The sequence below is a fragment of the Medicago sativa genome, chromosome 3 (genome assembly GCF_051527215.1).
Source record: "Medicago sativa cultivar Bolivia chromosome 3, Bolivia_mono, whole genome shotgun sequence".
NCBI classification, from domain to species: domain Eukaryota; kingdom Viridiplantae; phylum Streptophyta; class Magnoliopsida; order Fabales; family Fabaceae; genus Medicago; species Medicago sativa.
In genome coordinates, this window is record NC_140751.1 from 6,956,592 (window position 1) to 6,978,965 (window position 22,374).

General features: G+C 33.4%; 3 protein-coding genes and 1 long non-coding RNA gene across 5 annotated transcripts; all 4 read right to left on the minus strand.

Moving 5' to 3' along the window:
* Positions 1 to 722: 722 nt before the first annotated feature.
* Positions 723 to 3,477, minus strand: LOC146935297 (Nucleic acid-binding, OB-fold-like protein). 2 transcript variants are annotated; one of them, XM_085750480.1, is made up of 2 exons: positions 3,348 to 3,477; positions 723 to 1,329 (listed from the first exon to the last, which is right to left on the minus strand). In XM_085750480.1, exon 2 carries the CDS (start codon positions 1,323 to 1,325, stop codon positions 912 to 914), a length of 414 nt encoding a protein of 137 aa, XP_085606606.1. In that variant the 5' UTR covers positions 1,326 to 1,329; positions 3,348 to 3,477; the 3' UTR covers positions 723 to 911. The 2 variants fall into 2 exon arrangements, with proteins under 2 accessions (XP_085606606.1, XP_085606607.1); XM_085750481.1 differs by lacking the exon at positions 3,348 to 3,477 and adding an exon at positions 2,347 to 2,369.
* Positions 3,478 to 6,685: 3,208 nt separating this feature from the next.
* LOC146935298 (KH domain-containing protein At5g56140-like) lies at positions 6,686 to 12,084 on the minus strand. Its single transcript, XM_085750482.1, has 7 exons — positions 11,876 to 12,084; positions 11,070 to 11,155; positions 8,487 to 8,632; positions 7,879 to 7,998; positions 7,679 to 7,795; positions 7,285 to 7,428; positions 6,686 to 7,195 (listed from the first exon to the last, which is right to left on the minus strand). Exons 1-7 carry the CDS (start codon positions 11,992 to 11,994, stop codon positions 7,046 to 7,048), a joined length of 882 nt encoding a protein of 293 aa, XP_085606608.1. The 5' UTR covers positions 11,995 to 12,084; the 3' UTR covers positions 6,686 to 7,045.
* Positions 12,085 to 17,129: 5,045 nt separating this feature from the next.
* Positions 17,130 to 21,939, minus strand: LOC146935299 (uncharacterized). Its single transcript, XR_015030178.1, has 2 exons — positions 21,297 to 21,939; positions 17,130 to 17,727 (listed from the first exon to the last, which is right to left on the minus strand). It is a non-coding gene; the product is annotated as an uncharacterized LOC146935299 (long non-coding RNA).
* Positions 18,362 to 20,354, minus strand: LOC146935300 (putative glutamine amidotransferase GAT1_2.1). The gene is made up of 4 exons (XM_085757351.1): positions 20,342 to 20,354; positions 18,868 to 19,019; positions 18,569 to 18,775; positions 18,362 to 18,475 (listed from the first exon to the last, which is right to left on the minus strand). Exons 1-4 carry the CDS (start codon positions 20,352 to 20,354, stop codon positions 18,362 to 18,364), a joined length of 486 nt encoding a protein of 161 aa, XP_085613477.1.
* Positions 21,940 to 22,374: the final 435 nt, after the last annotated feature.

The window sequence follows — 22,374 nt, forward strand, 5'->3', positions numbered from 1 at the left end:
CTTTCATTCTTTCTGTCTTTCACTAGCACACATTCCACTACCCAGAATTTACAATTTCAACGCTTATATGCAGCAAGTGGTTTGTTTTTATCCATTATACAACACCAACAGATGAACTTCCCATCATGAATCAATGAAATCCTCAGACCACCTAGAACCACATTCCTTCACCAATACTCCCAGCCCTGTCAGTCCATTAATTTATCCGCTTTGATCACGTATACACCACTATCTGTCAAAATGCTTGAATTTGAAATTCTCCATCACCAGCCACATTGTTTCGCACCCAGCAAAAACTCTATTCATCATTATCAGTCTGCCGCGTCTACCCCCACAGTACAGAACTCAGTTTCGTCTCAACACCATACATCCTCCACAAGGACTGAAATCTTCTGCTCTATCCCTCCATGCTACCTCAGTCCTTTCCATCAGCACTCCCTGCCTCTCTGTCAGGTCCTTCATCATTAAATAATATCTGTAAAACTTTAGGATTCCACAACATCAACCGTGGCAAAAATAGTTCGCAATTATTTACTGTCACTGACCCAAACTTGACCATATCAGATTGCATTTACGCATTGCTCTATTAATCTCCCTGTTCTGCTGTATTTGGTATAGGCTTGTACTTGGTTCAACAAATACCAAAACAAGCCATAGGTTTGGGTTAACCACTGAGAAATCGAATAATATAAAATGGTTTTCTCAGACATGAGCAAAAGTAGTAGCATTAACATCCCATCTTTCATTTCCGCAATATGATATTGTGTTCCATCACAACAATCAAATAGTGAAAAAGAAAAGATAAAAAATACCCTTCCTTTTAGCATAGTTAAAGAAAGAAAAAAAAATGCTTAAATAAAGATAGGCTTATTAACAAACAGATCTTTTGCAGTGAGAATGCACATCAAAATCTACAAAATTGGAGAGAAGGCACGGGAATGGGGAGATATGACATACTCTTGGATATACTTCTTAGAATTTGTTGGGTCAGGAATCCAATGAATCTCACTCATGTTTGGTGTCTCAACATAGGACATAGTAAATTCTCCTATCTTCTCAAGCTTTCCTCTCTTACCTGCCCTTAGTATAAGGTTGCCACGCAGGTAGGAAAAGATACCATTGGTCATATAAACGATGTCACCTGAATCAAAATAATCACATTCATCTCCCCAAAGTTGTAAATGAATTGCAGCGGTTTCATCAGCTACAAGTGCCAAACACTTTTTATTTTGCCCTTCAAGTGTTGTCCTCCCTTTCTCCAAAATTATAAATTTAGTGTCTATATTGTTTTGAGCTGCAGGCACAATGTCTTTGAGAACAATCATCTTCCTGCAAGAAGGCACGCTTCATTATGCCAAAGTTTAAAAAACTGAACTGAAAATCAAACCGGTGAAGCCTTTGGTTTGTGGTTCAATCGGTCCAACAGCAATTGCAAAAAAATAAAATACAAATAAAATAAAATCGGTTGAACCAATTCACGCGCTTCTAGTGACTATTATATTAAATAGGAATAGGAAATCACATACAAAAAACACTTCAAATATGATCACACAAGCAAAATACACCTCCAATATGATTACACAATTGTCAACACACATGATGATATATAACATATATTTGACAACAAATAACAACACATACCTATGAATAAAATACCAAATTATAAAGAATTGGTTCTCTACATTTTTATTTTTGACAGAATTTGTTCTCTACTTTTTCTCCAACATTTTCTAATTTCCACTCTCATCTGTGTTATTGTGCAAAAGATACGAGATCCCTTTCCAAATTTCTATAATGATATAATTGTATCCCTACGTGTGTGTGTGTGCGAGCGCGCGTGTGTTTATTTTCTAGATAATCAGATCTCCCATTAGAGATGGATAAACGACAATTTGAAGACTCTGGGAAACCTGCAAGTAGTGAACAAAGTTTTTTAGGTTGTTTTATCACATTTGTAAAAATTCATACTTCCAACTCGATTGATCATTTAAATCCCGTCGTCTCTTGTGACAAGAAAGGATGTGAAGACTATGTTTAAGTTCTTGCATCTAGAACTTCAAGGGAAAGTATAACACCCCATATAATTTTCTATAATTTTATAGAGGATAATTAAGATAATTGAGTCGAATTACAGGGTAATTTAAAAAATGTATATGTACATAAAGGGTAATTCTTGAAATATTTAAAGGTGGATAAAACGATAAATCTAGTTCATTTTAATCACGTACGTGAATATTGTCGAGTGTGGGTGTTCCCAACAATATTCAACACCAGCGAAGCGTTGGAAATAATAAATCAATACATTTACCGGCTACATGACCTCACAATTTAATTTATTTGAAATACCTGACTATTCACACCAGTTTCATAAAACATATCTGATAATATATGCTAGTTTCATAGAAGATATCAGACGAACAGAACAACAGGGAAAGACCCGGCCGACCTGCCCAAGGCTCGAGTTATGTCAGTTTCATAGAACGTATCTGACAAGTTTTATCAGTTTCACTAGTGTCATATATAGCCATAATATCTGAACAATATAAACCGTCAATTACATCATTATGTACTTGTCAATGCCAGTCCATTTCATTTATAAAATCATAAATATCGTATTCATAACTGAAACATTTTATATTGTCTATTACATCACCAGGTATCTGCCAGAATCTAAATCATTTTAATTCATAATATTAAAATTCATATTATCATAGTGACTGAAGAGTTTAAACTGTTGGTCATTTTACAGTCCTATCAGAAATCCAGTTCGTTTTAAGAGAACTTTATGATTCTCATTACTCAAATGAATAACACATCCTACAAGAGATCAGAGTACAACAATTCATTTATATCTTGTTCCTATAGATAGGCCACATTATCATCCTAGCATCTTGTGATTGCCAATTGATTTAATAATACAGCACTCATCAATTTCTATTATCTTTATGCACAATTTTATGATGGTAATTCCATCCTTTAGTAAATGGAAAATACTATTATTTAATTGCCTATCATTAACTAACAATTTAGGTCATAGTCCTACTAACAACTTTGAAGATTATTCAAGAAAGCTAACACTTCAATCCACAGCCCCTAATCAAGAGAATTAAACTTAGTTAGGAAATTCACTTAATCCTATCAAAAAATTTCAGTTTCTTAATCGTTTGACCTCATCTTTGTAACATAATTAACATATTTACTAACTCCTAATCGTTTGACTAAAAAAAATACTTGTAATTCCTAGTTCTTAAGCCAATTACAATAATAATAATTAACAACATACAACACTAAAACAGTCCCAATTCATCAACAATTTCTACTAGAATTGAAGGATATTATGAACTCACCTCAAGGTTGATTCCAAAGCTCAAAGAGCACCCACTTCAAAGGAAGATTTTTGTTTTTGTAGGTGAGAGAGAGAGAGAGAGAGACGCGCGAGAGAGAAGAGAAGGTCTGGTTTTTTTTCCACACCTTTTTGCCCCTTTTTGATATTAGTAGTGGAAATGACTAATATATCCTTCCTTTTCCTTATCATTTGAAATGACTAAGCTATCCCTTCTTAAATCTTAATCATCCTTGATTTAAATTGTAAACTGATTCAAATCAAAATTGTAAACCGACTTTGAAAAAACAAAAAACTGCACTAAACCTAAATAGTAATTGGATGTTTTAAATTTTCTTGTTTGGATCAAATTCCATATTCATTTTGTAAAATTGATCGACACCGCATGTATAAATTCTAATAGTGTCAACCGCATGTATAAATTCTAATAGTGTCATTTTTTTTTAGTATGATGAGATATTGTATAATTTTTTATTTTTTTAAGAACAAATGTTAGCAAGTAAATATTATATTAGTAGTATTTTGATCTAAACCATATTTAATTGGATTTAGATCAAAATTTCAAACAAAATCATCCAAACCAAACCACATTTTGTTTTAATCTTTGGATGAGATTTTATTTTTCTTCTCAAAACTGCATCGTGAGCATGGTTGATTAAATTTATACAATAAATAAATAAATACTATCTTAATTAGACACGTGTGTTACATTTGCAAAATTAAAAAATTGTACTACAATGAATGAATTGAGGAAGCTGCATCTATATGACTACTCGAGCATCAAACTTCCCACAACAAAATGGTTATCTAACACTTGCTTTGGAATAACTTCTGCTCTTATCTATAACTCTAGTGGTAAGAAATGTTCCATCATTTGTCAAGTTTTCTTCTTGAAATGGGAAACAAGAAATATCCAATGTCCAGGAGCTTGCTAATAGAGTTGGTTACTTCAGTATGGCCATTGTCATTTAAAGATTTTCTGGCATAAATTACTCATGTGTATGCACGAAATTTGTTGCTCACAACATGGAATTCCATGCAATTGCACTACTTTTACAAAAATTGCAGGTAAGGAATGAGCAGTAAAATGACGTTAGACTTAGATAGAGATGAAGAGAGAATTATTTGCCCAATTTGTCCACAATCACCTAAATAGTATAAGGTAAGCCTGTAATAAAATCCCCACTGATATAAGCATCGGTTGCGGCAAACACTTAGGTGAAGCTGCCTAGGAGTATTTGTTTGTGTTGGCAGTGGCACACATGACAACCGATCGCAACATTCTACTCATATAAATAATGATTGCACAATTTTGTAGTATTAAATTCCAGAGGGAACTTTTGAATCCATGCAGAATTTAGTGCAAGAACCAGTTTTCCCTTGTAATACAAGTGAGTATGCTCTCGGTGTATAATACAAGTGAGAATTGGGATCGTTTTCCATGTCGTCGTTGTTTTGCTCAACTCAATATCAACATGATCCGGCCAAAATATCTTATAAATTACTTGTATCCTCATGTCTTCGTCCCTTTCCTTGAGAGTGCATCTATCACTCTTATAGCACCCACCGTATCTACAATCTTGAAGTCATACCCCATCAACTAAGCCACAACCGTTTTGTTGGTATTGGCCAATCATTCTTCATTCATGTAGAATTTTTAGGCTCTTCTAATCCTAAAATATTGTACATTTCGACCAACCAGATATGGTCTTCCGTGTTGAATGGCCAAAACCATTTAAGTTGGAGCTATTGTCTAGCTAAAGTAGGCAATTGGTAGTCTCCTTTGCTACAATCAAACACCCTTGTCTAAAGCTCTAAAGGATCACTTTCCATGGAGAAAGGCAAGTTAAAGTAGGGCAAGGCCAACATTGTTGATGCTGTGAGTGCCTTCTACAACATTCTGAAGGCCTCTTCAACAATTGAGCTCCAATAAAAATAAATTTACACCTAGACAGTCAATGCCTAAGCATTCTTATCCTAGTCCTAGTTTTTAACAAATCGACAATAAAAGTCAGTTATTATTCTCATGAAGTCCCTTGCTTCTTTAACATCCTTGGGAATTGATCATTGTAAAGTTTATGCAATTTTATGTGGATACATAGATACCCTTCCTAAAAGATGATATGACCCAAATAGTAAATCATCCTCTTAAAGTTAAAACTACATTTATTTCCATAAGCATAATATTGGTACTGTTGTGATGTTAGAAGGACCGCCTCTAAATGCTGCAAATGTGTTGCCTAAGACTTTTTGAAGATGAGAATATCCTTAAAAAAACTAGAACAAACTTGCAAAGATAAGGTTGAAAAATCGAATTCATGGCACATCAAAAAGTGGTTGGATCATTAGTTAACTCAAAAGCCATAACTATGAAGTTTTCAGTATATCATCCTAATGCATTTGAATTTGATAATATACCCAGATCAATGGCCAATTTTGGATAAAGAGAATTTTCCATTGTAACTCACCGAACATTTGGAATTGGGTGTTGGTCAAGGATTATGGACTTACCATCCTTTTACTTAACCAAGATATCTGGATTAGAAAAAGGGTTGTAACTTGGTTAAAAATTTCTGACTCAACAATTCTGCTATTTCTCAATTCCATTCTTTTGGATAAGAGGGTAATGGTAGGGTCTCGTATTGATAGAATGGTTGCCACATTTGAGAGGAATGTGATCTACTCGTCTATTGTGTCTGATAACCCTTTTGGAATAGAGAAAACACCATAGAAGTCAACCAATAGTTTTTGCCACCCCCAACACCCACCCACACACACACACCTATATCTTCATGTTACTAAACTTATCTTCACAAATTCAAGGAATAGCTAACTTAGGGTTTCCTTGAAGGCACACTACAACAATATTCTTCATAAAAGTCATGTTGGAAGTGCTCAAGTGATTCCACCCTAGGTTCCATATTGACCGAACCTCTATAAAAGAAAACACCAAGAGTCTTGCTCTATCAAGGGAAGAATTCCTGTTCCATTGGTTAAACAGTTTGTAATCAAGTTTCTGAATGCTTATTCTCAGTACTACACCCTATATATACTTACATTTCATGCAAACAATTCAGCTAAAAAAACTATATACTTTTTAGTCATTTTTTCTAACTGATTGCTTACCTGCCCTAACCCCGCCATCCTTCTAGAATAATTTTACTGTCGGGGCTTCTAGGTTACTATCAGGGACACTCCATAAGATCCTCAAAACTAAGAAACGAAGTACTGAGAAATGCATAAGAAGCTAACTTTATGTAAATAAATAAAGTCACAAATCAATAATCTACATTTGATAATGCAAAATGTCACACCCATAGATGCAATGCAGAAGACAATATATACAACGCGGGTACAAACCATACATTATATTGTAAAACCATATCAAAACTGTCAAATGCAAACTGAAATATATAACGATAATAATCATAATAATATAGACAGAAACATGTAACCAAACAGCCTAACCAACAAAAAAAAAAACAAATTCACCAAACTCAAGCGGACCATTATACTGTACTATGTGCTACCATCTTTAAACCTGAATGTAAACACACTGCACATAAAACTGACCCTATGGTGCCAGTGCCTCGATCGCAGTTTAGGGCATTTGTTGACAGCATCACCTGTGACAATGGTAAATGCTTTTGTAGAAAATTAACACAATCTCCAAAATCTTCTCACTCGCCCTTTAAAGGGAATTTACCCCCTTGTTTTGGCCCTTTTCATACCAAGGCTGTTGTGGAAGGGCGAAACAGAACCAGACATGGGGGAACCCTCCTCGCGAAGAGTGCCATTGATCATTGCAAGTTCACGAAGCTGCTGCTTCTTGTAGAAATCATGGGATTCTTCCTGAAAGATAAGACAATAATTCAAACAATTAGATCAAACAGTTTCCCTATCAAGTTGTCTAATCTCATACTGAATTCACAACAACATACCACAGGCCTGAGCAAATCTTCGAGTATTTCACGCGCCTGCATCAGGCGAGCATCTATTATTTCAGCTGGTAATTCTGCCTCAACCAGAATATGGAGAGGTTCATTCAAATGCTCATACCCAGGCTTCCCTCTCATCATTTCCTCCTACAAATATGATCAAAATTCGTTTACTATATCCGTCTTACTATCCAAATGAAATCTATATACATTTAGAATAATTATAAGTGATAGATCTCTAGGTGAAATAAATGGAAAATATTCATCAGATGATGGAGAGAACACATTAATTTGATATTATACAAGAAACACAATAACAATATCTTCTCATGTTCACAGTAAAGTAATTTTATCTCGGTACAAATAACAAAACTAAAGATAATATGTTAATTTTTACCCTGGCTGCATCTTTAATGCTACCGCGACCCCTGATCAAGACACGGCAGTCGGTGTTTGCTTCTACACGCTTTAGAGAGTTTCCTCTCGGGCCTAGGAGGCGACCAACAAAGTTAAACTGCAATCAACAAATATCTATTAGATTCTTATGTCGGAAAAAAAATCTAGTGTTCATTAGGGAAGAGATGTGATCCTCCATACATTAGGAAATGAATCCACGGGTATATCCACTCTGATTGTCTTTTTAACAAGAAGACCAGACGAGCTACCTTGTGGACTCAGCCAGCTTGGTGTTGGTGAGGACTGTATCAGACTTGGCATCTGCATGTTTTCATTCTAATGTCAATTACAAAGACAGATATGATTGTCTATTTACCGGCATGCAGATGAACATGAATTTACTACTGTATCAGAGGCCACCAAAAAGGTTTGCACTAGCTGATCAAAATTCAGAAAACTACTCATTATTATAAATAAATAAAATGTGAAGAATAACTAACTATCAACAGCCATAACATCAAAAATGCAAGTTATATCCTAACTATGTCAATGAAAGGATCAGGATGTCAGTAAATGATGGGTTGACATCTGCACTACAGATGCTTTTGAACCATGATGGTATAAGATAGTTAACTCATTTCGGAAACTTAGCTAATAACTTAGCTTTGCATTACCTGTACAAAAATATAGAACTACAACCAGTCGAATTAATTTCATGAGTTAGTATAAGATGTAAAATTATGTCAGAATAATTTCTAAAGTACAGAATTAGATGGAAATGAAGTTATGTTAATGGTTAGTATCCGTACTTCTGATTGAAATCGTGATACCCATCCATTTGGATCAAGACCTCCCTTCGAAAACATTCCTCCTGCAGCCAGGGGGCTACCATGTTCAAGCCCACTTTGACCTAAAACTGATGCATTCCCCAAGATTGTCGTAACACGCAAAATTTCTGCTCCAAAAATGTCAGCATTTTCTTAACAAGTTAGCAGTCACTACAAAACCGATAGACAGCTTGGATGTTTGCTGAGTCAGTAAAGAATTATTGCTGTCTCTATAAGTTAAAGCTTTTTATGGTAGTACTCGAGGCAGCAAGAAAAAATACATGCAGTCAAGGGTCACGTTAATATTTAAATATATCAATAGAATAGACATTATACATAAAAATAAAAGACACCCAAGAAATCAGATCAGTGAACCATTGAAACAGGGTATTCCAAGATAACCCAAAATTTAGTTATAAAACATCTTTAAAAAACCTATTGACATTTAAGGACTTGCTTTTACACAAACAGTTCAAATAGCTCAAACAATAACACCACACCATTACAATAACAAAAAGCAGCAATCACATAAACCGGCAGCCGGCAGGAAAATTATCATTCCATTACTTTTTCAGAAGGAAGAAAAACAATTATAATATAGTAAATGGTTTTCAGATAAAATCTCTACTGCTCAATGAAGCAAAAGATGGCATCTAATTTTTTTTCATTTCCTTAACATATAAGATATTAACAGAAGAAACACATCACTCAATTAAAAATGAAAAATAAAAACTTGTGTTCAATTTATAGAACATATCATACCCATATGATCCAATCAGTTTAAGTTTGCAAGTTGAGGGAGAGGGGGAGGAGGAAATGAAGAAAATGATCGGAAAGGAAAGGGAAGAGGATAAAGGATCAAGTATTGGATGCTTAAAAAATTAAAATCCTTCTATTCTAATTTAATGTGTCCATAGATGAATACCTGACTTTTAACTACGATTAAGAGAGTAATACATATAATATTCTAAACTACCTGCCGCTCAATCTTACTCGGTCGATCAAAAAGTCATGCGACTTTCATAACTTGATTAACCAAAGTGTTTGTCATGTCTATGGTGGACTGCGGTGGCAGATTTTGTGACAGCTGTCATGGCCAATTTGTGAAGGATGGCAGTGCCCTGGTGTTTTATGGAGGATTTTGGGCTTTCGGCCATTCACAATCGATAACACTGATTGATCGTGATTAAATTCTATTGAGCCTTAAATGGGGTATGATCAGGAATTAAGATAATAGGTTTGTAACGGATTTTCTTAAAGGCGTGTATATAAGCAGTTTTCACATCAAATCGAACACGATTCTTGCTACTACTGTACTCATCCACACTTCATCCTGTTGTTCCGCCCTCATCCAGGTGCGATCTGTCAGTTTGTTTGTCATTGGTTCAGTTACAAACTCACAGGAGCCCTTCAGAGCTCTGACATGCCTCCATCTAGCAGTAATCCGCAGCCCTCAAAGTGACATTGCCGCTCAACCTCTGTTCCCACTCTCTAGTTTCTCTGTCCAATGAAACTAAAGATTCCAAGTGTTTTTCTTTTTTAATCTCAGAAGATGAATTGTTTCTGTTAGAAACCTAATCTCACTTCTCCGTCTTTGGTTTTTCTCTTTTTTCCTTTTGTGTTCTTATTTCATAATTACTATTACATATACACATCGATATAATATCGTCATGATAATAATAATAATAATAGACCAATCCGTTATGAAGAAAAGATTATTAATTATAAAATAAACATCTTAATTTTTACTTGAAATTCAGTGATATACTTATATGTATTAATTATTACGGAGAGTCAGGCTTCACCATACATTTTGAGAAAGTAATCAGATCGCTGATTTCTTGGCAAACAGGGAACTCTGGTTAGCATGTTTTCTCCTCCACCAGGGGTAGGACATTTACTTCTTGCGGATAAAATGGGGGTAGTTCATTTACAGGAGTAGATTTTAATCTACTTTCCTTTTTTCCTTTTTATTTTTTCGGTTAGCACCCAGGTAACGTTGATTACATCATTTAGTTTTTTACTAAAATAGACTTCTATATTTTTAGTAGGGCCGTATGATCTGCGTTGTGATCACGCCATTAACAATCTTTTACTCATCACCCGATCCTAAATAGGAACTCGATTTTTTATTATTTTGATCTCCAAAATTCAGTTCGACTTACTCAAGCATGAAATAGATAAACCAATTCACAAAACAGATAAACCAATGCTCACAAGCCATAATCCCTTGGTCAATAAACGAATGAATCATACATTGTTATTACTTATTTAGTTTTGAATATAATTATACAGTTCAATGGAACTACGTAATTAAATAAAAAACAATCCTTTAACATTTGAAATACAAAATCTTGAACAAATTAATTGATAAAAGTAGTTTCAATTTGCTTATAGAGCAGAGGAGTTGAATCCCATAAACTTCCTTGAATCAAACAAAAAAATTTAATCATACAAAAAATAAGAGCATCTAAAAACAATGAACAGTATTAGATTAGCATACAAACAAGAAAAACACAAGGGAGGTAACGCTAATTTCACCACTACTTTGACAGTGAACCTAACCTTGGTTTAACAATCGATAGCAGTGAGGAAGCACGGCCATGAAGGGACTGATCTTCTGACGCTCTCCCAATAACTCACTTAGATATCTGCAAAACAAAAGGAAAAAACCATGCAATGAGAATAGCACATCGCAGCCATCCGTTATTCGCAAATATCAAACGTACACGTAATTAACTCTCAATAATCAACAAAAATTGATTTTTTTTCTATAAATAAACTCGATCATAAACTGAAATTACAGCAAAGAAAAGGGAAGTGCTTTTACAAATAATGAATTAGCAATTAATCCAATTCATCCACAAACTCATTTCTCAACCAAAAAAAATAAAACACTTCAATTCAACAAGATCAACTAATTTTCCACAAAGATCAAGCCATTTATACAAAAAAAATCCACTGTAATATAGACATAATTACATGAATCAAGTAAAATTCAGCTCATCCATCATGATATTTCATAAGCTCTGAAATCAGAATCATGATTGGCATGAACAAGGCATTATTCACCAAAACTTAGATCATGAAATAAAAATGAATAATTCACATCAATATGATGATGGATCTGATAAAATCAGTAAAAAAAATCAGATCATGTAATAAAAATCAATAATTGAAGCAATCAAATATAAATCCAACTATAGCAAGCAACAGAAATGAAGAAGCTATGACCCATTTGACCATAGAAAAATTTAAGAATTAACAATAACAAAGGTATAAGCTTTAACATAAAAAATTCAGTATAACAAATAGAGTAAGATAGATCATACAAAAATATGAAAAGGGTCAGAGAGAGAAGAGATATATACTGATCATGTTCAGAGATGACAGATGAAGCAGGTGAACGAAGACCGGAGAGATGAGGGAGTGACTGTGATGGTGACGGCGGGAAAGCCATGTACCTGCCGGCGCCGGAGGAAGACATCATCGATCACTCTCTCTCTCTCTCTGAGATGGCTTTGGGAGAGAGAGTGTGTGTGTGTGGTTGGTATGTGTGTGTTTGAGAGAGAAAGAGAGAATTGTGAGTGAGTGAGGTTTTGTTGTCTTAAATATGGATGCTTGGGTTTATTCCTTTTTATGCATGAATATTTTTACCAGCAGTATATCAAAGTTTAATTTATATACACCGTCTGTGTAAATAAATTTTACACAAACATTTAATTATACGCTATCGCAACAATTGATAAGATATGTAACAATATATGATTGGATGTATACGTGAAAAAAAAATTGTATTTTATACGTATATCAATTGAACTCTATCTTTAAAGTCACAACTCATAAGTGTTAATTGATTGTGAAGTGTGACAAGGTAATTTTTTTTTTTATAGGGACAATTTTTGAAAATTAAAATATATATAGCATTTGTCTTTAATTTGTATCTATAATCTTTATTTTTCTTTTATTAATACTTAATTCTTGTTGATGGTTGAGTAGTTGTTAATTATGAAAAGTGACAACATAGTGTGGGCGATTGATAGGAAATCAACTCTTAACACATGTAGTAAAGGTTTTAACTTACGATCGATGTGTATAAAAGAGAATTTATTAAGATATGTGAATACTTTAAATGTATCATTGTATTTTGAGGGATTAGTTTCTAAATTACGACCGAAAAGATATTATTGGTAATCGAAAAAATAGTTGGTAATTATAATTGAATTATTAAGTGAAATGAATTATAATTTCACATCCGCATTTATTGTGTTTATTCAATCGGTGTAACTTTTTAAAATTTTAGATTGATATATCTTGGAACGTACGTCATTGCACCGACAAAGAGAAATATTTTCATGGACGTTGCGTTATGACGTAAGTTAAATGCATATCAAAGTAAAAAAATCAAAGCTATGAGTTTCTGTTGACGCAATCAAAGTTGTGAGTTAAGTTGAATGAATATGAGGTAAGCTACACGCATAGACAAAGAGAAATATATTAGTAGTCTTTGCACATACATGCCTCCAGATTTGCAACATTGAAGATTTAGTCATTTGATTTAATTCCTAATTGATTGGAGTTAATATCATGTGTTTTTTTTTAGAGATGCATGTATAAAAAAATTATTCTAATTTATTTAAAGTCACAACTCACACATGTGAATTGATTGTGATGCAGTGACAAGGTAATTTTTTATATGGACAATGTATAAAAATTAAAATATATAACTTGTATTTATATCCTTTATTTTTCATGTGAATTGATTGTGATGCAGTGACAAGGTAATTTTTTATATGGACAATGTATAAAAATTAAAATATATAACTTGTATTTATATCCTTTATTTTTCTCTTGTTAATACTTAAATTCTTGTTGATGGTTTGATAGTTGTTAATATGAAAAGGGACAACATAGTGTGGGGTGATTGATAGGAAATCAACTCTTAACACATGTGGTAATGGTTTTAATTTATGATCGATGTGTTTAGAAGAGTATCTATTAAGATATGTGAGTACTTTAAATGTATCATTGTATTTTGAAGGATTAGTTTCTAAATAACGACCGAAAAAATATATCTGGCAGTCAATAAAATTGTTGGTAATTATAATTGACTTATTAAGTGAAATGAATTATAATTTGACATCCGCATATATTGTGTTTATTCAATCAGTGTAACTTTTTTGAATTCTAGATTGATATATCTTGGAACGTACGTCATTGCACCGACAAAGAGAAATATATTCATGGATGTTGCGTTATGACGTAAGTTAAATGCATATCAAAGTAAAAAATCAAAGTTATGAGTTTCTGTTGACACAATCAAAGTTGTGAGTTAAGTTGAATGAATATGAGGTAAGCTACACGCATAGACAAAGAGAAATATATTAGTAGGTCGTTGCACATACATGCCTTCGGATTTGCAACGTTGAAGATCTAGTCATTTGATTTAATTTGTAATTGATTGGAGTTGATATGTCAATATGAACCAAACAAATACTACACTAAGACAGAAAATAAGCAACATCACACCAAGACGACGAAGAAAACAATGCCGCTTTGAGAGAACAAAATCACATGAAAAAAATATGGATAGAAGAAACTAGGACCGACTCCATTTGCTGGAGGGATAATTGGATTCATATTATCGATATGATATGTCATTTTGTGAATTGTGATTGACGATCCTTGCTATGTTTAGCGTGTTCACTTACGCTATGTTAATTCTTTCTTTTAAGTTAAGGTGTATTGGAAGTTGGAATGAGTGTCACTGCATGAATATACACATGCATGGTTAGTTTGATTGCGCAGATTTTGTGAATAAAGAAGCGCCATTAAAAGAGAGGTAAAGAAGAAATAAGAGTGTCACGTTAGAATTATATACGAAATACTAAAGAGAAAAACCTTATGGTTCATCTCTCTTTTTCATTTATTCATTTATGTGCAAAAAAAAGCAACACATATATGAGTGTTTTTTTTCTTTCTTTTTCCGTAACTTTCTTTGGTTATCTAATTGTTTCAACACATACCACTCCAACTTATGAATGGAGATGAAAAGAGTTTACGTATGACACACTAGTATTCCTTTTTATATACTTTCATAATTGATAAAAAAAAAAATACTCGTACTCTGACTCATACCTACATGGGTAGTAACGTTCATATTTGTAGGTAAGTATTAGAAATATAATTACTCGTACTTGTACTTGTCATCTATACTTTATGTATAATCTTCTTATATATAAAAGTTAACCCGGGTGAATATTTTAGCCCTAATTTTAACCTAAACCTATTGCATAGATTTACTGTTTTGACCCTAAGGCTTATTTTCTGGTTTAACCTTATTTGCTTCCTACTCTTTCTCTTATTATTATTATTATTATTATTATTATCTTCTTATCTCTTATTTATTAAAGTTAACCCGGACGCGAATTGTTGCCCTAATTTTAACCTAAATTTTATGCTTACTTTTACTGTATTACCCCTGTTTAATTAAACCTATTTAATTTAGTTAATTTAATCAAATTCTTGTTTTCAAATGGAGAGATCTCTTATCTCTTATTTATTAAAGTTAACCTAGACGCTAACTGTTGCCCTAATTTTAACCTAAATTCTACGCTTACTTTTACTGTATTACCCCTGTTTAATTAAACCTATTTAATTTAGTTAATTTAATCAATTTAATCAAAATCTTATTTTCAAACGGAGAGATCTCTTATCTCTTATTTATTAAAGTTAACCCGGACGCTAGATGTTTCATCCTATAATCGTTGCTCCTATTTTCAACTCATCGTTGCTACTTTGTTTTTACTAAACGGAGTCCATCCTATAACATTTTCCTCCTATTTTGTTTCCCTGCTCCTACTTTGTTTGCAAGATAAACAATAACAAATATATATACTACTAAATCTTGAGGTGTGGCGGTACTTGAAATTTTTAGAAATTCCAACTTAAGAATATAATTGTTCTTGAATGTATGATTTAGGGTGTCTCTATCACTCCTAATTTCCCAAATGTTGTTGGCTTCTACTTGGAAATAGGAATAAAACTTAATAAACTGATCAATTCAATATGCTATATTTATTATTATAAAATAATATGATTGGATGGTAAGAAAAAAGAGAACATGAGTGGACCTTTAATTAAAAAAATAAAATTTAGTATAAGTGAACCAAGTGGATATGAAAGCATGGGTGGCGAACGGTTAATATGCACATGAGTCCTATAGGGGTCCTATATATTTCATGAGTGGCGGCTGCCCCTTTTCATTAGTACCTAGCTTCGTCCCTGTACTTAACATATGATGTTACGTTACGGTATCAAGGACGATGTCATGAAAAATTATGTTATGGTACAGTACCAACGTCTATGATTCTTAATATTATGAAATATTATATGACAATCATGACATTCATCTAAACTATTTTGTTACTATTACCGTCAAATATTACCTTCCATATGACCCGTGCGTTAGCACGGGTCGATGGTCTGGTAAATCAATAAATAACAAAATATTGATCAAACATGAATTAAGAAAATGTAAATATCCTTAAAACAAAAGAAAAACAATAAACAAAATAATAAACATACAAAATATACCAATTTGGCAACTTCAAATTACCATATAAATATTATTAGTATCTATTTTATTATTTATTAAAGTTAACCCGAAAGCTAACTTTTGCCCTAATTTTAACCTAACCTTAATGCTTAATATTACTGTATTACCCCTAAAAGCAACAAATCACTCCTAAATCGCTCCTATTCTCTCTCCCCTCACATGCCCTCTTTTTTTTAATCAGAGAAAGTCACCCCATTTTCAGACTCTCTCTCTATCTACGATTCTTCTGCATCTCTCTCCCTTTTCTCTCACACACTTCAAGCAAAACACCAATTAAAAAAACCCAATTTCGTTCCATACGCACTTCAAGCAAAACACCAAAGCATACATCATGTCTTCTTTGATACCTGAAATGTTGATGTAAGGGTTCAATTTCCTAATCCAAATTGGTTCATACACAAAGCACAAGAAACAATGTCATAAAATAGATAGTACCAAAACTTCTCAATCAAAAAGAAATAAGAAAAATACATCCAAATCATATGCTTTAAGGTAAAGTTCACACACATTTCTTTAGAAATTAAAAACATTAAAATTGAGAGACTTATAAGCATTAATTAAATGATAACTTCAAGTGTTCATATCATTAACTTACAAGCTCGTTATCCAAGAAAATAACTCATTATGTGACAAAAGAATTCACAAACAGCAACAAAGTAATTGAACAATAAAAATAGTAAACATACTCACAAGACCTAAAATATACACATAACAAACAACAACTTGAATATAAAGCAAGTAATTCAACAATAAAAATAGTAAACATACTCACAAGACCTAAAATATACACATAACAAATAACAATAACTTTTTTTTTACAAATCAAACAACAATAACTTGAATATGAAGCAAGAAATTCAACACTAAAAACAATAAACATACTCACAAGATCTAAAATATACACATGTTCATCGTAAACAAAGAGATTAAAGAGGTGGAGAAGAAAGACATAAAAGTAAACGGCTGAAAGTAAAAGTGCAGAATTGTAAAGAGCAAGAATTATAAAGAACAAGAAAAATAAAGAACTTTGATTCCAAAGAAAATAATTGTCACAAAGAATTCTCAAGGTCAAAGATGCATAAACAAGTCTGATGGCTCCTCTATTTATAGTAGAAGCCAGCCAATAGAAAAGGAAATAGTTCCACATTATAAGGCACTAAAATCGGTCATAAAAACAGACCAAATCGGAACATAAATTTGCACTAAACCAGCACATAAATATGCACCGAATCAGCACATAAATATGCACCAAATCTGCATCAGGTCAGCTCACACGGTCGTGCTTGCAAGGCACACGATCGTGCCTGGTTCAGAACATAGAAGCACATTTTAGAAGCTGGTATTGCGCACGGTTGTGCATCTCACACGCACGGTCCATGTGTAGCTCTCATAATTCTAGATGAAACTTGGCACGGTTTGGAAGATTGGGGTGCACGGTTAGTGCAATTGGCATGCACGACTGTGCGCGATGAAATGGACAAAATTTCCCATTCTTTCTTCTCCTCTCCAGCAAGCTTCAATCATTCATCATTCTTCTATTGTGCTTAAACCATGCTTCTTGATCTTTCTTATGCTCAAAGACTTGATTTTACATCCTTTGTGATCCTGAGATTAAAACAAACAACTTGTAGTAAAATAGTTCTAAAAACAAACTAAAGCAAACAAAATTCTACTAAAGTAAACATTTAAAAACCACTTATGATTGACTTATCAACCGAAACTGACCGTTTGTCCACCCCTAATGCTATGTATTTTATGAATTATGCTAGTATATAAAGTATATAAACTCATAATCTTAATGGTGATCAATGGAATTTTCAAAAATATTTTTTAAAACATCTAAAGTAGAGCTGTCAAAACGGGCGGCCCGACCCGTTTAGGCCCGGCCCAGTTGAGTAACGGGCTTTTTAGGGCCGGGCTAAAAAGCCCGGTTTGAATATGGGCTGGAAAAATGAGGCCCGAGCCCGGCTCTATACGGGCTCCCGGGCTAACGGGCCGGCCCTGGCCCGTATCTTTTTTTTTTTTTTTTAAAAAGCAAAAAATAATTTTATTAAGAAAGGAGATTTTGTAGTATAGAAATATGTCCATTTTGTTTTTAAGTCCATTTGTATTCCCAAAGTTCTTTCTTCTATAGACTGCTTTATAGGCATGAGAATATTGTAATGATGGGTGATATATGGACACATACTTCATTTACAAATATGAATAAAAGAATTTGATGCTATAAGAGAAGGAGGACCTACTGTAGTGTTTGTTTTCTTTTCATCTTCCGTGCATAACTTGAACCGTTTCTAATTGTTGCACCAACCTGCTTTAGCCTATTCTCCTGTTGCAAACTAAGTGTTGTATTTGCCTACAACCATTATCATAGAAAGATATGGTATTAAGATGAATTGAGTTTAACATTTATAAACTGAGGATATAATTAATAGAGCTTTTAAGTAACCTGTAAAAACTCTGCTCCTGCTTCAAGTTCAGAACTTCGACTTGCGATCATATGAGAATCAGACTTGTAAATGTTTCTAGCCACTGAAAAGCTTTTCAGAATGAGTTTTGGCTTCATCTCCAGTTCCTCATTTAGCTTTGTGGAGTTTGGGACCAGTATTGAGCTGCTGGATTTTTTCTCATAAGCTATCACAGCCTTCACAAATTCCTATTTCACAACCACCAACAAAAATCCTTAATTTGTACTTCTTTTATCAATTTTACATGCATTGCAAAAACTATAAGGAACAAAATGTATACCTGATAGGCCATATTGCATCCAGGATAATCAAATTCATCACTGTCTTGGTTCCTCATTCTCTCTGGATGAAATTGAAGACCCATAATAAACTTTCCCTCTTCAGGATTGTAATTATTTGGATCGTAAAATCCTTCAACCAAACCATCTGGACCTACTGAAGTTGGAAATAATAATAATGAAACAAGAAGCTGGTGTACTGAATACACTTAAAAAAAAAAACTTGAATTTTTGCCGGGCTGGCGGGCCGCCCGGAGCCCGAACGGGCCAGCCCTAACGGGCTACGGGCTTTTTCGGGCCGGGCTAAAAAGCCTTGGAAAAATTCGGGCCTGCGTTTATTCGGCCCAGGCCCTACATTTTATTCGGGCTTTCGGGCCGGCCCGTACGGCCCGGCCCATTTTGACAGCTCTAATCTAAAGGGCATTATAGATTGAGTATTAGATTTTTTTTGATTGAGCAACTTAGAGTAGTTTTATAATGTAAATCTCCAGCGATAAATCCTCAATCCACGCTGCAACTTCACACATCTTTAGAGTCATTCCTTAACCTACATCATCAAACATCATAAACAAGCACTACTAGTTCCAAAGTACTAAAAACAATTAAAACTATATTAAAATCCTAAAATAGGCACTAATTAGATGTTTAAGGCATTGCAATCACTCAATTACTTGTCCATTATGAGGGCTAAGTGCAATGTGATAACCAATTTATTTGTCGGTTATCAATAGTCAAGTATATAAATGAAATCAAAATTCTTGAAAAATTAGTTTGTAGGTCAATAAGTTTAATGGTTGAAAACTTAGCATAAATGATACACCTTTGTTGGAAAAATGCACACCTTTGAAAACAAGCAACAAATTTTGTAACTGATAATAGTGCTTTCAAGATTTGACACATATGATGAGGCAATGTTGTTAAAACACTTATTGAAAGTGATATTTTTTTTGTTTGAGTATGTTAAAAGTGAGAAAAATTTGATCCTTTTGCAAAAAGAATTGCATATGTTGTTATCTCGTTTAAGCAAATGAAAATTAAGGAAAAAAACATTTTCTGCAAAGAAATATCCATGAATGTTTTCTTGAACATGTCTAGGGGGTGTAATTAAAGCCTTAGGTGGAGGAAAGTATTGTGGATATGCCTAATTAGCGGTAAAATGAATCTATATAAATACTCTTATATACATTATATTTTTCATCTATATGACATATGATAGTGATTAATGTGAGGATGGATGGATAGCCCACCTTCTAAAACAGACACAATCTTTTTAGAGAGTTCATGAACAACTCAAGGTAAATATTTTACACTGCAATTGTGAGAATTTTTTAAGGCGAAGCCATCACAATGTTAAATGTAAAAATATATGTTAAGAGTGTCTCATCTCAAGTCCTTTAATTTTAGGAGTAATTCTATTAATGGATATAAGGTGTTGCCTCACCTCACTATGTGTTAGTTCAATACTCGAGATATTACTTCCTCCGGTCATATTTATAGGACAAATTTAGATCAACAAAAGTTATTGTATCTGGTTAAAAATTTGGGCTAAATAAATTAATTTTTTTTTGACCAAAATGTCTCCTATAAATAGGACTGGAGGAAGTATTACTTATGCATAAAAAAAGTTCTCCTTGCTCGGAATTCGTCTTTCTCTTGAACATACTTTGCTCAACTTTTAATTTATTTTCTTTGCTTGCCATTAGTGGAGGATTGTGGATAGAATGACAATCACCTACTTCTATTTTCTTCTTAAAATCATATAAATGATTGAATTAATTTCTTTAGTTTATTACCTCAACATTAAAGGTAAAAATAGACAACACAACAAATCTTATTTATGATAAAAATCGATCAGTTAGTTCCCTTGATTTTTTAATAAATGAATGATCTTTACTTTTACAACAGAGTATTGAATTAGCATCTAATATGTCTTTAATCTCAATATAGAGAAAAGAAAAAAAAACATAAAGAAAAAGGAAAAATGATATATGGTTGTGTGTGTGCTTGAGATAAAAATTGGTAGTGTATATTTCACTCTTAACTTTTATGTGAATTGTTTTTGATACTCTAATGTATTTTAGCCTTGAACGCAACATGTTCTGGGCACACATTTGTTTAAACCTTGGGGATCACACCGCAATCGGGTCGCACCAAAATATTTAGCTTTACGACAATAAATTTTTCCACGATATAACAAGTTCCTTCTATTTTGTTGCTAACCATAAAAAATATCACAAATCTATCAATATTTCCAACAAATCCTTACCTGTGGAAGATAGGACAACTACAAAAGCTGATTTTGAGCACTAATTAGGCTCTTAATTCATTCATTAACACAACATAAGGTGAAATCTTTAAGGAAACATCAATACTAGTTATAAACATTAATTAGAATGAAATTACAATTTTTGAAAACAAAAAAGAAACTTACCTAGGTTAAAATTTACAATGGCTTAATTGAGACTTGTTGAATGAGTGATGTAGTTTGCTTCTTGGTTCAACTAAGTTTTGATGATGTTTATGTTTACTCCTTTATTTGAATAGATAATATTTTTGTTTAGCTTAGCTACTATTGCAAGGTGATAGAAAAGGATTTGGCGATCCACAACACAGTGGTAAGTATGCCGATTTTTATCAAACAAATAAAATATCATATCCACAGAGACCATACTTAGTTTATTTAGGTTGGTATTGACAGATTTTCTGAATAAAGTATTATATAAAGTATTGGAGTGTTGCAAATCAATGTAAAATTAATCAATATAGATAAAGTTGGGCTGAGATTGAATTTTAATAAATATTCCTTGTATGTTTCCTCTTAATCAATTGTATACTTTTTATACTTCAGATATAACTCCATCCTTCCTTCAACATACGTCTTATGCTAAGGTTAACGACGTGGATCCGAAAGAACAACTGACTTCTAATACACAGCGACAAAATAGTCGATTTTTTCTGACATAAGCTCGGAAAGTTATACATGAATATAGACTAACAAACGTAATCAGTGCACTAAGTCCAAGCCTCCTATCAAAACAAAGATATACGTCCTTTGGCAACACTAAGATTTGCCAGCCCCGACAACTCCCCCCTCAGATGGTTAAACAATGAAAGAAGGTCCTCTTACACCTGAACTCGATCTTTTCTCAAGACTCGAACCTGGCAAATGTGATCCCTCAAGGATGGCCATAGAATTTGGAAGACTGCAAACCTTAAGTTCCTACTTGGACCGCCGAGATTATGACTTAGGGGGCCACTATTCTAAAATGGACCAAGGCCGAATTCTCGAATACAAAGTTCACTAATCAAGTCAAGACCCAATAAAGCACCCAAAGGCATCTACAAACTATGTGTGTGAGCTGAGGGCCGCGAAGCACTTAATAAGGCGCTTAGAGAATATTTGAGCCCTCTAAACAATCAAATGGCCGCTCAACATTTTCGCCTTAAGGGCATAACCACCACAACATGTACACTCATGTGTCACATGGGAGTCTATAAATAAAACGCCC

Excerpts from the sequence above, each read along its gene's own strand:
- LOC146935297 (XM_085750480.1), bottom strand. The coding sequence starts at position 1,325 with ATGATTGTTCTCAAAGACATTGTGCCTGCAGCTCAAAACAATATAGAC.
- LOC146935298 (XM_085750482.1), bottom strand. The coding sequence starts at position 11,994 with ATGATGTCTTCCTCCGGCGCCGGCAGGTACATGGCTTTCCCGCCGTCA. Across the intron at positions 8,633-11,069 it reads CTATCGATTGTTAAACCAAG|AAATTTTGCGTGTTACGACA; the intron begins GTTAGGTTCACT and ends TTTTTGGAGCAG. Across the intron at positions 7,796-7,878 it reads CCGTGGATTCATTTCCTAAT|TTTAACTTTGTTGGTCGCCT; the intron begins GTATGGAGGATC and ends TGTTGATTGCAG.
- LOC146935300 (XM_085757351.1), bottom strand. Across the intron at positions 18,776-18,867 it reads GATGCAATATGGCCTATCAG|GAATTTGTGAAGGCTGTGAT; the intron begins GTATACATTTTG and ends GTTGTGAAATAG. Across the intron at positions 18,476-18,568 it reads CAGGAGCAGAGTTTTTACAG|GCAAATACAACACTTAGTTT; the intron begins GTTACTTAAAAG and ends TAATGGTTGTAG.